This window comes from Phaethon aethereus (assembly GCF_964289735.1).
Source record: "Phaethon aethereus genome assembly, chromosome: 1".
Classification (NCBI taxonomy): domain Eukaryota; kingdom Metazoa; phylum Chordata; class Aves; order Phaethontiformes; family Phaethontidae; genus Phaethon; species Phaethon aethereus.
In genome coordinates, this window is record NC_138575.1 from 197024341 (window position 1) to 197040055 (window position 15715).

General features: G+C 43.3%; 1 protein-coding gene across 2 annotated transcripts in view; it reads left to right on the forward strand.

The window, feature by feature from the left end:
* Positions 1–15715, forward strand: part of STARD13 (StAR related lipid transfer domain containing 13) — a gene marked incomplete at both ends in the record, with an annotated part of 265428 nt that overhangs the window by 229311 nt on the left and 20402 nt on the right. For both annotated transcript variants that reach the window (XM_082011774.1, XM_082011775.1), the window contains 3 exons: positions 508–579; positions 2617–2698; positions 10496–10559. In XM_082011774.1, coding sequence (XP_081867900.1) covers positions 508–579; positions 2617–2698; positions 10496–10559 — 218 coding nt within the window. The remainder of the gene's footprint in view (positions 1–507; positions 580–2616; positions 2699–10495; positions 10560–15715) is intronic.

Below are 15715 nucleotides of genomic sequence, written 5' to 3' on the forward strand. Positions count from 1 at the left end.
CTACCTGTGCAATTGTCCCTTCAGTAATATGAAGTCTGAGGGGACAGTAGTAACATGAGACTTGCCCTGGGGTTTTCCTGGCAGAGCTTTCAGTGGCTTTCACATGGGATTGTTCTCCACAAGTGTCAGAGCAGAAGAAAACAGAGTGCTTGCTCTTTGTCGTCCCATTTCCACCCTGCTTCATCTTCATTTTTCCCCAACAACTTACCCTTGGGGGAGGATAGGACACAGGACCACAAACCTGGCTGAGCAACTTCTGCTGCTGCGTGGAGATGATTAACACTTCATCCAGGTCACCAAGTGGCTACGCAAACCTCAGAGTCCTGTGGAGGCAGGTGGATTTCTTTGAGGGAATCTATTTTATTTTCTGGTGCTATAAAGAAATACTTCAGAGTGATGGCAGTACTTTTAAGCAACAAACAGATACTACCAAATCTCTTCACTATTTCCTTGTAAAATGCAAAATAACAATGTGTCAACTTTTTTCTCTTTTCTCTTTCTGCTCAGAAATTGAAGCAAAGGAAGCGTGTGACTGGCTACGTGCAGCTGGATTTCCCCAATATGCTCAGTTCTATGAGGGTAAGTAGGTTTCTCCCCTCTTTGTGCAGTACTGAAAGTGCACTGGACCCTTGCCAGGAGAGCTTGCAGTTGGCCAACTCTACATTTGACTGAGTTATGGCCATGGCTGGCTGCCTCACAAAGCCTCAGCTGCTGGAGTTATATGAGTACCTAAAGAAAAGTAAGATTCTTGCCCTCACAGCCATGTGAAGAAAAAAAAAAGAGAGAGATAGCTTGTGTAAATCTCAAAGTTTAACAAAAACAAGTACAAAAAGTCCAAATACATAGGTCTTTTTTTTTAAAAAACTTCCTGAACTGTGTCAAAAGCACTGAAAGTTGCTGAAAATGTCAATCTTATTGAAAACTCTGCAAAGTTACCAAAAGTGAATAATCTGAGCTGCATTTTACATTTGCAAAGCAAGAAAAGCCAGTATTTTGGTGCTCACTCAAAGCAAATGTCCATGTCCCCTTCCTAGCTGTAAAGTTTGTGACCAGGGAAGCAGCGTCCCCGAGGGCAGCGCGAGTGGTTGCACTGCTGCTGCGTTCAGAAGCAGTTTAGGGACCGGGGCTGGGTTTTTCCGGCTCTCCCTAGCTCCATGCTGAGAGGGAAACTGCAGCTGATCCTCATTTTTCCCAAACTGCATATTCTGTCTGCCAGAGACACAGAGCCAGCTCAGGCCCGCTTGGGCTTATTAGCTGAAGTGCAGCTCCGCCAAACGCTGCTGGACACCTTCCAGGGTCAGCTTGGGTCTGGAGGCAGCACGACTCCACGCGTGGAGCCGTGGCCAAGAAACCTTGTGGGTCAGAGCCAGCTCTGCTGAGAGCCAGCTCAGACACCCATCCATCCCCTCACGCGGGGCTGAGGGCAGTGGGGAGCATGATGCCAGGGACACCTCCGTGGCTTCTGATGGCCATCTGAGGTCCCACAAGGCTCAGGTGCTGGCTCCTGACGGGCTGCTCGAGGGCCCAGGGACTAGGAGCACCAGGCAGAGATGCTCAGGCGGCTCCGCAGGAGCCATGCAGGCTCTGGTAAACCCAGCAAGAAACTAAGACTAGTTAGCCTGCCAGCCCAAAGCTGACACAGATGTGTATCTACCACAGTTCCTGGGTGCCCAGTAGTACTTTTGCATCTGCCTTTTAATCAGAGTCCCTCAGATACTCGTGCCCCAGAGAAAGGAGAGCCTGCTGATGGCCGAACTCAAAGGGACGTTCCCTCCAAAAACCAACCTGTGCTGGGCTCCCACAGTCACCGTACAGTCAATAAGTGCTCTAGACAGCCTGCGTCTCTGAAAACAAGGTCCTTTTTACAGGCATCTATTATGTCAGAGTTAGGCACCAGTGTCTGAAAATGCTGGCTGCGGTTCCTGTACCCCCGTGTCCTGCTGCAGTACCTAAGCACGGCAGCGTGGTCTGGAGAGCAGCCACAGCACTGGAACCCATCCCACCGTTACGGAGCCCACTAATGTGTTGCAGCCATGTCACTTTTCATTACAAATGTCAGCTTCCAGCACGCTAGTCTGGCTTATTAGCTAATGTTGGGGGTTATAATTCAGCTCATTTTTTTGGTCTCTGTTACTCGAGTAACCCTTTGTCTGAAATTGTCGTTACTGGGACATGTGTTAAAAGCAAAAAGCACAGAACACTTCTGTTTCATGGGAGAAGTCTGTCTAGCAAATAACTCATTAAGTCACTGTGATGGGAATGGAGAAAGTTGCTGCTTATGTGGATGAAGAAAGTGTGGTGGTAATTCCCTGATCTCATTTGTTTGTGTTAGGCACTAGAAAGAACAGCAAAGTATTGAGTATCTTGTTAAAGTCAAAATGAAATAATCTTGCTCTCTCTTTGGTGTACAGGATGTTCAACTATATCTTTAGCAGAAAAAAAAAAAAATAACGTGACTGAAAGGGTCACAGATACAGCTGGAAGGGAACCAGAGCTGAGTGAAATCGGTCATACTAGATTTCAGTGAGCAAGCACATGCAAAGCATTTTAGATGCAGACAGTGTATTTTAATTTGAATAGCAAGCAGTCATCTTAATATTGTGTCTCCTTTTATAGACTCCCAGTTTCCCATTGACATTGCTGCAGTAAAGAAAGATCATGATTTCCTTGACAAGGACCTTGTAGAACCTCTTTGCAGGTAAATAACACCTTAAGTTTCTTTTCTGATAATTTACAAACATAAGCTGTTTTGTTATTGTTAGCACAGCAGCAGAAGCAGCAGCATAGATGTTTGCTTGTCCACGTGGATTAAGCAATGATATCTATAACGATACCATTCTGAATTAATTTCTCTTACGGAAAGTTCTGGAGTAGGACTCACTAAGAAAACCGCATTGACTGGAAGCACCTGCATTTTAGGAAAGAATTAGCAGTAGTACAAGCAAACCCTGAATAAATGAGAGTCACATTTGAGTCGCAAATGAGTAACTCTCATGTACAAGCACAGCAGAAAAGATGAGACTTCATTGCACGGAATTCAGCGAGCACTTTCTCTGGCAGCAGGCGTGGTTTTCATGCAGCTGTGATTCCCTTGGTACTCTCCTTTTGGCACCAGTAGCACAAGTGGGATCAGAACCTCGCAGTACTACAGCTGCTAGTCACTGGTTTGCCCCTCCCCGAGGGCTTGTGTTTACTGTTTATCCAGCTTTTTATGCTCTGCCTGTGATGAACATACCGTATTGCATTGCTCAAGTACTGTCCCCCAGGACTCAAGAAGCAGCGATTCTGCGGTAGTTTTGCAAAACCACGTTGCAGAGGCATCGTTCCCCTCTTCTTTCTCCGGTGCTCAGCACAAGCTGGGTCCTGCTCCTCTCCTCTTCAGCAAGGACAAAGGAGCATCTGGCCCGTAACCAAGCAGGCTTTATTACATGTTATGGAAGCTTTCACAACACCAACATCAAGATAATTGGTCAAAACTCTGTTTCCCCTTCTGCAACTGTGGCTAAAGTCATCAGAAAGTATATGCTGTTCCACTGAACATCATACCATGCATTGCAGGGATTAAGTAGTCTGTAATGGAGGACTACAGAGAGGGTTTCTGCGAACCATAGAAAATAGTGCTGGAAGAGAGTTGATCTGGTCCATCTCTCCATTCCAGATGTCCTCCTTCCTTGGAGGATCCAGGTAATTCCTGGCCGTAGCTGTTAGAATGGTTTCCCAGAACTCCCTTGCTGCAAATGAGACCTATTGCTTCTCATTTTGTCTGTTACAGATAGGGGGAACAGAATGTTCTCTTTACCTCTGCAGTAGTCTTTGTGGCTGAAGACAAATCAGTAGGAAATACCTGGATCCTTCAGTGATTGCTCTCAAGGATGCCAGGGAGCAGAATAACCGCAGACTTGATCCACTGTTGTTCTGTACAGCTTAGTGGGAGGGATTGCTATGCCCATGCCTAAGAAACCTTCTTCCCACACATACATGCATCGTCCTGCTTCAGTCTGGCATGATGAAAGACATTGCTGTAGTTTGGGTAGGAGTGGTAGGAGGTTGAGATCTCTCTGTCCTTTCCCACAAAGCTGAAGGACCATCCAAAAGTGCAAATATGATGCCTGTCCCCATCCCTTTCTTGTGAGAGCAAATGGTGAGGTGCAGTCATTGCATAGCTCTATGACTCTCCCCAGTCTTTCTTCTCTGAAGTAATTAGCAATGGTAGTACTTCAATTGTGGTCACCAGGCATCCAACACTGATGCAGCTAAATGGGAACTCATGTCTTGCTCTTCTGGCGTCCCTGTAGACTCAAAGATACACCTATAACAATTACACTAGGTTTATATATTTATGAGGGGTTTTTTTTGTGAGATGAACAGCTAAGGGCTGGGTGGTTTTTCTTCTCTTTTATTGAAATAATAGATTTTGGAAAATAAACTGGTAGCTGGAGAGATACACTCGTGTGACAAAATGCTTTATATTAGCCTAAATCGAGTGATACTGCTGAGACCTGTAATACATAAGCATAGACACAGATCTTTCCAAATTATTTTATTCAAAGATAAATCATTTGACCTGTTGACTTAAATTTTTATTAGCAGTTTTTAAACAGTTTACATCTAAAAAAGGAATAACACCTCATATACTAGCCTGGTAGAAATACAAGTATTATGTACAGGTTATGTTTTTGGATTGCAGACATTTAATTTGCTGTAACTCAGCAGCTCCAAACCTTTAGCTGAGAGCAAGCCGTGAAAGCAATTGTGCCAAACGTCAAGATTCATATTCATCAGAAACACTAAACAGTGTCAGCAGCTGCCCCCGGTACCAGCTTTGTTACTGTATTAGTTATCAAACCAACATCTTCCAAGTTTTCCAGTGCACTGGAAATCTTCACAGCTCAGCTGACCACTGTGGCTGGTTTTCTACCCTTGCTTTGCTCTGTGGTACTATAAGGTGCATGCCAGTATATCATGCTAGAGCTGCAAGCTGTGATTCACTTTTATGAAATAGAAAGTTAAAAAAAGGTTGGTTATTATTTCTGTATGCACCGGTTCCAAGGTCATGAGCCAAACTTCCATTATGCAAATACCCAAACCTGCCCTCAAAGCTATGCATGACCAAGCCTTCACACTGACTAATAGCGTATTCAGCCCGGAGTACTGAACAAAATGGTGTTCTCATTTTTATTTGGAGCATAATTTTAAAGCTGGAGTGCCAGAGTGCATGATCAGTTTCAGCAGAGTTTTAGCTCTGAACGGTAATTGTTCTAGCACAAACACTGAATTTCTCTGCTGTTGTGGATTGAAATCACACTCAACCTCATTTTATAATCCATTTTCTTATGGCATTGCAGTATACAAGACAACATGAGGTACAAATGCAGAGGAACCTTTTCTTTTTTAAGGCAGCTTGTAGTGTTTTATTCAGAAAGCCTGACTCCCCATTGTAAAAGATTTCAGTGACCTTTCTGAGATAGTCTAACACTCCTGCTGTTTGAAATATCATTTGAAAATTTGGCAGAGTAAAGACCAAATTTGAGGCCTTTGGGTTAGAGGCGTATCTATCAAGAGATTCCACTCAGGCTTTATTGAGTAACGAACAATAGAAAATTGCCATGCAATCTGCAGGCGAGTGCTGTCAGCCTGCCAAAATAATAATTGGGCATGAAAATTTTATAGCTGGATCTCTGTGTCATTTCCAAAATAGCAGCAACTAACTCTGCCCTGGGAACTTTTGTGGCCACTGTGATAAGAAGGTGAGAAGGAAAAGCCAAGCCATGTTGTACTTTCTGTATTCACGTAAACACAGTGACTAAGGATATAAAGAACAAATATGTAAGTCTGATACAAAGACCCCTAAACCAAGCTCTTAAAACCTGAACTGTGCCCAGCAGCCAGCAGCCTCTTTTTCCATAACTAGTGTCTCTTAGATAGCTTGTAAATACTCCAAAGGTCACTACCCATGGGACATCCTACCACTAGAGTTTTGAAGTGGTGGCTGTATAGTCAGTACGGAATCTAGTATAGTCAGTCTGCTGAGCCATATTGCTCTGGGTGCTGGTGGGAGGTAAGCCCGGCTCTCCACACGCAGGACAGAAAACCCTGCTCTGAAGTCAGTAGAATGGCTCTCATTGACCTCAGGGAGAGTTGACTCACCTCATGTCAGCATGCAGCCTATAAAGTAACTCCGTTGCGGCCATGACAAACGGTGATAGGAATGGAAAACAGCATATTCTCTTCACGCACAAAGCTGGTGGAGCAGGGCTATGCCATCGCGAGCTTCGCACACCAGCTCTGCTGGTACTGGGAGGACCCTTATTCAGTGTTCAGACCTCAGCAGAGCCCAGCACAAGGAGCTGGATGTCCTCTTCCCCAAATTTCACAGCACCAGAAGAAGCCAGCTAGGGGCATGGGCATGCAGCATCTAAACTTGTCTAGGAATAATGATTAAAAAAAAGAAATAGTGTCATGTTTCCCTCAGAGAGGACTTTACAGAAGCATATAATGTGTCTGCCTGGCCACAATCCATAAGAGAGGACATTTGCAGATCTGCAGGTGTAGGAGTCGCTGTGCTGTCTATGCTAGCCCTCCCCATGGTGCCTCCTCCTGGTGCCTCCTCTTGCACAACCAGTTGGTGCTCCTGGCTGCATTCCCCACCAGCTGCTTGGAAGCAGCTGCAGAACAGGTCCAGGGGAATGCATGGATCTCCAAGTCACTTTAAAGCTGTCTTCCCATTATCTGGATGGCTCTTCAAGCAGGACAACACATCAGGCATGAGGTTTCAGCTAATCAGATCCTGCATTGCTACAGGCTTGTATTTATTTGTAAATGCTGCTTAGTGCTGTCCTTGATATGAACGTCAGAGATTTCCTGCTTCTAAAAAACTTCCATCATAAGGGTTTGTAAGTACAGCACTGATGTTGGGATTCAGAGCCCTAAATGCCTGTGTCTTAGATCTCCCAAGATATCTCTGTGGGCTGGCTGGACTAAGAGGACCTGCAGCAGCTAAAGGCCAGGCTTGATGCTCTAGGAGATTTAAATAGCATCAGATACCTCTGTTTGGGCACCTGAATTGCTCCGCTGGCATTTAAGTGTTGTTTCAAGGGGCACTTTTCAACATAGAGGTGATGTTTCACCGTAGACATGATGTTTCATCACAGAGATAAGTGTTAAACTATAAAGGTAATATTTACCTGTGATGGCCTGGAGAAGAAATAAAATTAACATCAGTGAAGCACTTGCTGTGGTAAATATTTTGCAGGCTTCCCCTGAACACTGCAGAACTTCCCTGACAAGGATTCAAATGTATCTGAGATTATTTGGTTTTTATATAGCCACCTCTCTTGTGTTCATTTAATGTGTTTTTTCCTGCCTTTTCTCAAGTCCAGATTTTGTGTTTTCTTAGCATTACAGGCAGTCTTTTCCCGTTTATAAGCAGTGATGTGAAAGTGTAGTGCTTCTCTCACTTTGACTGGGACATTAGTGACAGCCTTTTGTAGCAAGAGACTTTTATTCTTTTGGTTTTTGAAAGATTTGCTGAGGACTTGGCTGTCAGTCATGTAATGACTTTAAACAGATGAGAAAAGCTTTCTGACACCGCTGGCACATCAACAAGGCATAAGAAGTTGAAACAAACTGGCTTTGATTGTAGTTGTTAGTACCAGGCAGGCTCACAAATATGATCATTAGTTTCTCTAATTTCACTGGCAAATCTTCCCATAGCATTGGAAGAGCCCCAGAAAGCCCGCTGACGTTTTGTAGATGGGTGAATTTAAAACCTGAGGTTGAGTCCCTGGCACCCAGTAAAAAGTAGTTTTGTTTTTGATGGAGCTAATTCTTCACAGTAAAGCCAGGTTAGAAAGCAGCCAGGACAATAGTTTGGCTTCCCAAGCCTCCAGTTTAAATAACAATATTCACTTTTACATAGCTGACCTCTCAGTCCCTGCTGAAACAAACTCGCTCTCAAATGCTGTTAGCGGGAAAGCGATGGCTTTGGACGGCCTTGGTTTCACCATGTGCTTTCTGCACCTTTCCACGCTGAAGCAGCAGCCCGTCTTAACAGGAATGCGACGGCACTTTCTGCCGTCGGCAGGACACATGCAGAGGTACCTGGGTGCAAACAGGGAGATGGATAAGTCCAGGGCTGTCGCTTTCTTGTCTTCCCACTCCTGAAGCGAGCGGCTTGCTCCTCGGTTTTTAGAAGACAAGCGGCATCGCAGGGAATGGAAGGAGCACTGTTCCCTGTGTTTAAAATGTTTTCTTCTGCATCTTCTCCTTAACAGCTGCAAAGAGGCAGTGAGTGGAGGGGTATTTGGTAGACTATTGAGGAAGCAGTTGCCGGGATCACCTCCAGCAGCTGTTGTGGAGACCAGGGCCTGCTCTGTGGCCCTCTTTCTCTGGGGAATTTCTTCAGTGCCTGCTCTCATGGAGGCGAGGGAGGTGGAGTCGATGGCTTGGTTTTCAGAGTTGAGGAGCAGCTTGAGAGGAGGCAGTGGTTTCTCAAGGTTTCTGGGTCTCTGGGCATTAATTCAGCTCACGCCTGTCTCCTGGCCAGCCTTGCAGGACATATTTCGGTCAAGGAAGCAGGGAGCTCTTCCCTGTCCCTGGTCTGGCTGCTCACCATGTAAAGGTGTGCGGACACTGTGGCAGCTGGATTTAGATATTCAGCTGCGAGCACTCAGGTGGTCAGGCAGTCCAGCGGTGCATGGCACACAGTGGCATGTCAGTGTGGAAATGTGGCTACAAGCTTGCCCCTCCAGCACAGGCCGGCTAATGGAGAGGTGCAGGGACTCCGATCTGAGCCTCCGGCTCACCTCTTGGAGGAAGCTGTCTCCAAGGACAGAAAGTTGGGCTTGAGTCCTTTGAAAATGTGTCCATGCCTCTGTATCTTTGGAATTGATAACAATACACAAACTCAAACATTTTGTACTCAAAAGAAGCTCTGAACATTATTCAGCCCCAGGGCCCCAAGAAAATGTAACTTTGAGTTTAGAAATTCCATGTTTGGGCAAAAGACGAACTTTGCAATAATAGATGTAATCCCTGAGGAGGAGGATTTGTGGGCAGAAGGCTGAAGATACAGCTACAGAGCCACAAAGCCTGAAATTTATTACAAGAACATTACTATCATGCATGCGGGGTGTGCTTGTGCATGCATTATACTCACATTAATATGATGAGCGCAGGACTTTTCTCATATGACATAACGGGTTTATCAGCTTGAGTTAGGGAGGAGTATTTTATCTACAAATGAGCAGGTGATATTTTGTGAGGAAATTGGTTTTAAGATCCACGTTTTGTGGGCTGGTTCTTTATCAGTGGCAATTTGAAAGGCTTTCTAATATTAGAACTCCTAGGGAGGAATGTGTTAATGCCATAATGTTCTTATGTTACATGAGAGATTATATTATTGATGTGATTTTTTTTCATGTGTCCTTATAACTTGTCACATGCATTTCAAATGTTACCAGTTCTGCAGTTTTGCAGCCTCTTCCTGAGACCCAGGAGCAACAGGGGCAGCTCTTGCTGCAAAGACACAGGAGATGCAGGCAGCCTGCAGAAGAGTGCGGTGGGCTCAGGGCTCTCTCACTCTGCCTCTCTTCATTGTGAAATTCAGCTCTAAATCTGGAAAATGTTCAAAAGTCAAACATATTTAACTCTGAGCCTCTGCTTTTAGAAGATGGATGCTTTCATTAATCAGGCACTTTAAGTGTAAATAAAACTAAACGATTATGATTAGCATGGTAAGTTCACTATTGAAAAAGCACGTTTTCTTGTCCTCTTATTGTCTTGTGCACACATGCACATGGATTCACCTTCCATCTTTGTCAGATTGTCATTTCAACCCACTATCATCACGGGCTAGCCTTGGATTTAAAGAACAGCAGCATTGCAGTGCCCCTGGTTAACATCATTACAAACAAAACATGTCCCAAAATAACTAAAAAAAATTGTTTAAAGATATTTACTTGTCTATAAAATCCATAGGTATGGGAAAGAAGCTATTAGCAGTGAAGAAACATTTAGCTAATTGCTAAAAGGTCTTCTTTATGTCAACTTTTTAAAGGAGGTACTAACTGCCTGAAGTGAGGAACTGCATCTTTTTCTTTTGTCTTTTACAAGTACTTTGAAATCTCCTAACATTAACCTTAAATCATTTTAGACCAATTATGTTACGTTCCTGCAGAAGGCAACTTGCCTCCTTATTCTTTTATGATTTCCCCAAAACAAGTGTTTGTTTATATCTATTTCCTTTACTAAGTACTTAAACGTCTATGAATTAAAAAGCAATATATAAAACCTGGCTATCAAGTAATGTGAAGCTAACACATTTAATGCAGTGGTCTTGTTATTAACCTGGAATAATACAACCGGTATTGTTTCTGAAGCCTGTTGTATGCAGGTAGCACCCTACAGGCAGATAAGAGAAAAGCTTTTGAACTTATGAAAAGTCATGCCCTTTAATCAGAGGCTGCTAATCTTTTGAATTTGCTTTGCCCTGTAGACGACTGAACACACTGAACAAGTGCGCCTCAATGAAACTCGATGTGAACTTCCAAAGAAAAAAGGTAAGGAAACTTCATGAAATGTGCTGGCTTTGCCCTGGCTTTTGTGATAAGACCTCCCCAATTTAGGCTTTAAGTCAGTAATGCTCTTAAAAGTAAGTTAAGTGTATTTGACTTTGAACATGTATGTCAGCATTATCTGGACACATGATAATGTGAATCGCTGAATCTGGAAAATATAAATAAAATAGAAAAAAACTGTAACTAATACAGCAGGAACAATAGTGTGTGTGTTAAAAGGGCACACACAGTACATAAAACTTTACGTATATGCAATTCAAGTTAGTGGGTGAAAAGACAGTGCCGTTTCATCAGGCTGGCTTGTTTGCCAATGCCGTGTGAGTACACAATGGAAAATCCTGCTCGGAAAAAATGGAAGCTGCTCAGACAAAAACAATAGCTTTTCTTTATTTCTTGTACTGACTTATTCCTGGTTAAGAATATGAAAATAAACTCTGTCATTTGTCCGAGCTCCTGTGTAACATGGGAATTATTTGAGCTTGAAGGGTTTCGGCAAGGATTGCAGAAGCTGCCTATTGATTTTGAGAGTTTTGTAACACGTCCAGCGTTAACTGTTGAACGTTTGACTTTCTGGTGACAAATTCCCCCAAGCCCTTCAGTAGTGTTCAATGGTAGTTGTCGACTCTTTGAGAAATCTTGGTGTCTGTTTTTCCTTCCTTAGAGTGTTTGTCTAATGCTTTTTAAAGACTGCCTCTGGGAGGTGCATTTTTGGTATCATTGCAGATTCAGCCTATTCATATTCTATTTACTGTTTGAGGGAACTTGAACAAAGAATGGTTTTAATGTCCAGATATCGTGCCTTCTGCATGTGCTCATTTGTTCTGCTGTGTATGTAGGCTCTTTAGCATGTGTTTTGTCCATCCACTGGAGCCACGGGGACCTCTTCTCTTCAGACTTGATGGATTTTTCTTATTTTTGATAAGTGCACTTTCCACATCAAACACCCACATCACACCTGAGAAAAGGAGTAGTAAAATCCCCTGACTACATGATAACTTTACGCTTCAGCAAAAACTAACTCCATTGATTGTGTCAGTGACCTGCTTGGAGCAGTGTCTGGTTTGCATCCTTGGGCCCGTGTACTTGTGTTCACGTAGAGATACTGGAGCTCCACGAGAGACAGAATTACAAAAAGCAACCTATAGATGAATGCTGATTGTCCTCTGGAAATTTTGTTTAGTTCCTGTCCTTCTTTTCTTCAACAAGTATTTTGGATTTGGTGTGAGATTTGTATTCTTCCTTGCTTGCTTCTTTAAGTGTCTTGATTATGTTGGGTTAAAAAAAAAAGGAGAATTTTCTTGTTACCTTGGTTTTTATTAGTTTTTTCTGCCACTCCTCACAGTTCTGAATGGGTTGAAACCCACAGCTGCTCTCCTTGCACATGACCATTAGTCTGCTATGGAAGTGAGATTGCCCTACTTGGTACCCTTTCAGGGGAAAAGAAGCTAGTTGGGTCCCTATCTGCACAAGGCTAGGGAGAAGCAGAGCACAGAAAAATGTAGAGAAAGAGGGGATGAAGGATATTTGGGATGACAGATGCAGAGCATGTGAAAGTAGAAGAGAGTGTGGGGGACAGAAGAAGAGGGAGGAGAGACTGCTGACAGGAGGAAATGTAAACGCAAGTGTAAAAGCTGGAAAATTTGCTCTGGAATTGTACACTGAACCAAGAAAACATTTTTGCTGTAGATACTGCCTTTCCTAATAGTCTCTATGGTGATCTGAACAATGAAATGCAAAATCAGCTTGCTTTGGAGGTTCAGCATACCAGGTTTGCACAGGACTAGCGCAGCTGCTTGAGTGATTCATCAAAATACGGCCAAGCAGGCTGCCCGGCAAGGTTACGGTGAAAGCCAGCGCGGCGTGAGCGTTCCCCACCGCCTGCTCTCCCACCTGAACCATTCCCGCTGTGGGCTGCTCTCTGCCCCTTGGCTTCATTGAGATGCATACAGAAATCCTCATGTATGTGTTACAAATATGTCCGTAAGCGATTTGGAGAGACAGAGATTAGCCTTCGGATTAACTGCCTTCTGCAGCTGTCGATTTATGAGAATTCATGCCCCCAGCTGGAAAAATGTGGCAGAATTCCACTGCAAATAAACCAGTTTTTGCATTTTGTTAACATCCCTCCGTATCTCAGGCGAGTACACCCTCAGTCGAAAAGCTGTACTATTTTAAATCAACTGTGACAAATCTGTGAATCAAAACCTCTTTCTCTTTGGCAAATGTTATCAGTCACTCCTCAAGAAACTTGCCCCTTCTCGTCTTCCCAAACATAATGGTATTAAATGGACTTTTGAATATGCTCCAAAGCCATGCACTTGATTTCACCCTAGGTCAGTAGAACTGTACAGTCACTGCTCCAAGATGTCTGCTCCGCCTGCGTAAGATGAATCGTTGCTTTCAGACCTACTCTTGATCCACTGTCCCCGTAGCTGGTGACATGTTGGTTGGCAAAGTGCTCTCTGCATTTTTTTTTAGGACAGTCTCGTTTGTCAGGGTACTCTGATATCTAACAAGAACAGTGGGTCATTCAGGATGTTCGTGGCTTCCAGAATTTCTACTGATCCCATCAAAAGAAAAGCACATTATGTCACAGGACTCACAGTGCAGCTGAACTTGGAGTGACTCACCATGGCAGCATTTCAGCGCCCAGATACTTCATTTGTCGGATTTTGCTTCTGATGAAACACAAGCATGTTTCGTTACCGATTAAAAAAAAAAAAAGCACACAAAAAAAAAATCCCCAAAACAACTAAACCTTTTCTTAATTGAGCTGCAAATTTTGACACCAAAAACCCTCTCTATTTTCTGAGTGGTTCTTGGGCAGAGTGTAATCCTGTCTTTGTTGTGGTTGGAGGCAAAACTTGTTTACTACCAACATCCATTTCTGTTCATCTCTATTTTCTCAAAAAAAAAAAAAATCCAAACTTATTTTCTTCTAAGAATGATTTAAAGTATATTCACCACTGAATTTATGTTTATTTCTGTCTTCTACTCTGTGCTCTCCTCTTGGTGTTTTTCACAATGTCTCTACCACTTTGGCTAGTTTAATCGATCCCAGCTTGTAAGAAAATGCAGGCTAAACACTGTCAGTTCATACGGTAATGTCAGTGCAACTATAGGGATTTGTGTCAGCCAAGAATCTTCTTTAAGGTCCCTTTGGCATATTGGGATGTACAACAAATAAAAAAAATATATTTTTATCCTAACGGCTGGTGCCATCAACGCTTCAGCAGTGGTATGCTTTGTAGATATAATTACCATTACTAAATATTTAAAAGTACATACCCTTGCGGTTTTTAAAATATCCACTTTGTGGCACTACTAAGACCACAACAGATGGATTTTTAAGTGCCTGAGTCTGTGCAGTCCTTCAAGAGTCTGTGCAGTCCTTCACTCCATATATGCATACAGCAAACTGTGGAGCTAAAATGAAGGTCAAGCTGTCTGATACGCCATTTCTTTCCTGCAGACAAAATGGCCAAAGCAATCTTAGCCTTTTCTAGCCCCTTTCCTGGCGCTTCACTAGCTGCTTAATTTTTCTCTGTAGCTAGCCACAGAACTAAGATCTCCATTCATTCCTATGAACTAACATCAGCTGCAGGAGCGCTGCACACCTCAATGTTAACAGATAAAAGAGGAACGACTAAACCCAAAATTTCATAGCTATATTTTATTTTATAGTTTGGACATGATCTAAAACATGTGGCCAACTTGAAGTGATAAACTGGCAAAAGCTTATGGCAGTAGTGAGACGTGGCACACTACTGATCCCAATCTCCACCTTTTGAGGTTCTGCATTATTTAAGGTTTTGGGCGTTCTTGTAAAATTTGGTTTACATTTTTCAATTAGACAGGCCAGCGAAGATCTAGTCAGAGGTGGGAGACAACTTTACCATCAAAACTTCATAGAAAAATACTTCTAATAATAGACTTTTAAAATGAGAATTTTTCCAGTCCCAAAATAGTCTTTCTGGTTTAGCACCTCATTTTAGTCTGACAGCCTGTCATATTTTACTGCCTTCATACTGCTTCCAAGAATGTGAAGAGCTGTTTGGATGTCATGTAGGTGCAGTTAGTTTGTTCTGCTTTAAAACAAATGTACAAGAATAATGCAGTATAAACCCGGTTCAAAGTCAGGGGAAGGATACTCATTAGCAGCTGTGGGCTTCGCATCCTTAGAGAACAGCGAGTTCGACACTGACTGTGCGCTTCATGCTGAAGACGTTTTTTTTTTTTTTGTTTGAGCAAACAGATGAGAAAAATGTCATAGTGAGAGCTTTTTTATCCAATTTTTTTTCAAGGCACATGTTGTCTGCATTGCAGAGTCCTGGAGCTGCCTAAACATAAGCACAGCACCACGTGCCCCAGGATGAGGCATGAGACCAGAAAAGGCTGTGGGGCTGCTGCTGCCTTGGGAGAGGGGAGGGAGTGGAGACAGTAAGGCAGGCTGGAGATCATCAAGTCTGGGGTGCCTCTGATGGCAAAGGCCATGAAGGTAGGGGTTGCCACTGTAGGAAAGCTCACCTCAACTGTAGATGCTGCCCCATCCAGGACTGAGCCTGGCTGCTCCTCCTCCCCACACCCCCATGACTGCCTTTGCTGCCTTCCTTTGCTTGCGCTCAGACCTACCCTAAGTAATACCACCAAATATAATTTTTTTGTTGTTATTTTAAGCATCATGGCTATTTATCTGTATTTATGTTCCTGAAACATAAATCTTGTTAGATGTACCTGGTCTGTGAAGTTTATAGATGTTTACTTAGTTCTCACTGCAAAGCTATGTGCAGCATTGGACATTTGCTGTCTTGGTTTCTTAAATGGCTCACATCATTGCCATAGTACCCAGCTACTTCCCAGTCTTTACGGTGCATATCTTAACAGCATCCCTGCAAGTCAGGATCCCTCTACCTGGACCTTTCAAAACCCTTTTTCTTCTAAACAGTCACTACGGGCATCAGTCCTACACAGTTCAGTGCACAGGCAATCTGCCCCACAGAAGCCAAGAGGCATCAGTGGGACTCATGAGCTCCCTAACATCGAGCAGGTTTTTATTCCTTACTTGTTAAGATGCTCGCCTGCAGTCTTTACAATTAAGTGAAAGAGGTTGTTATGAAAGGACTGATGACCAATCTTTC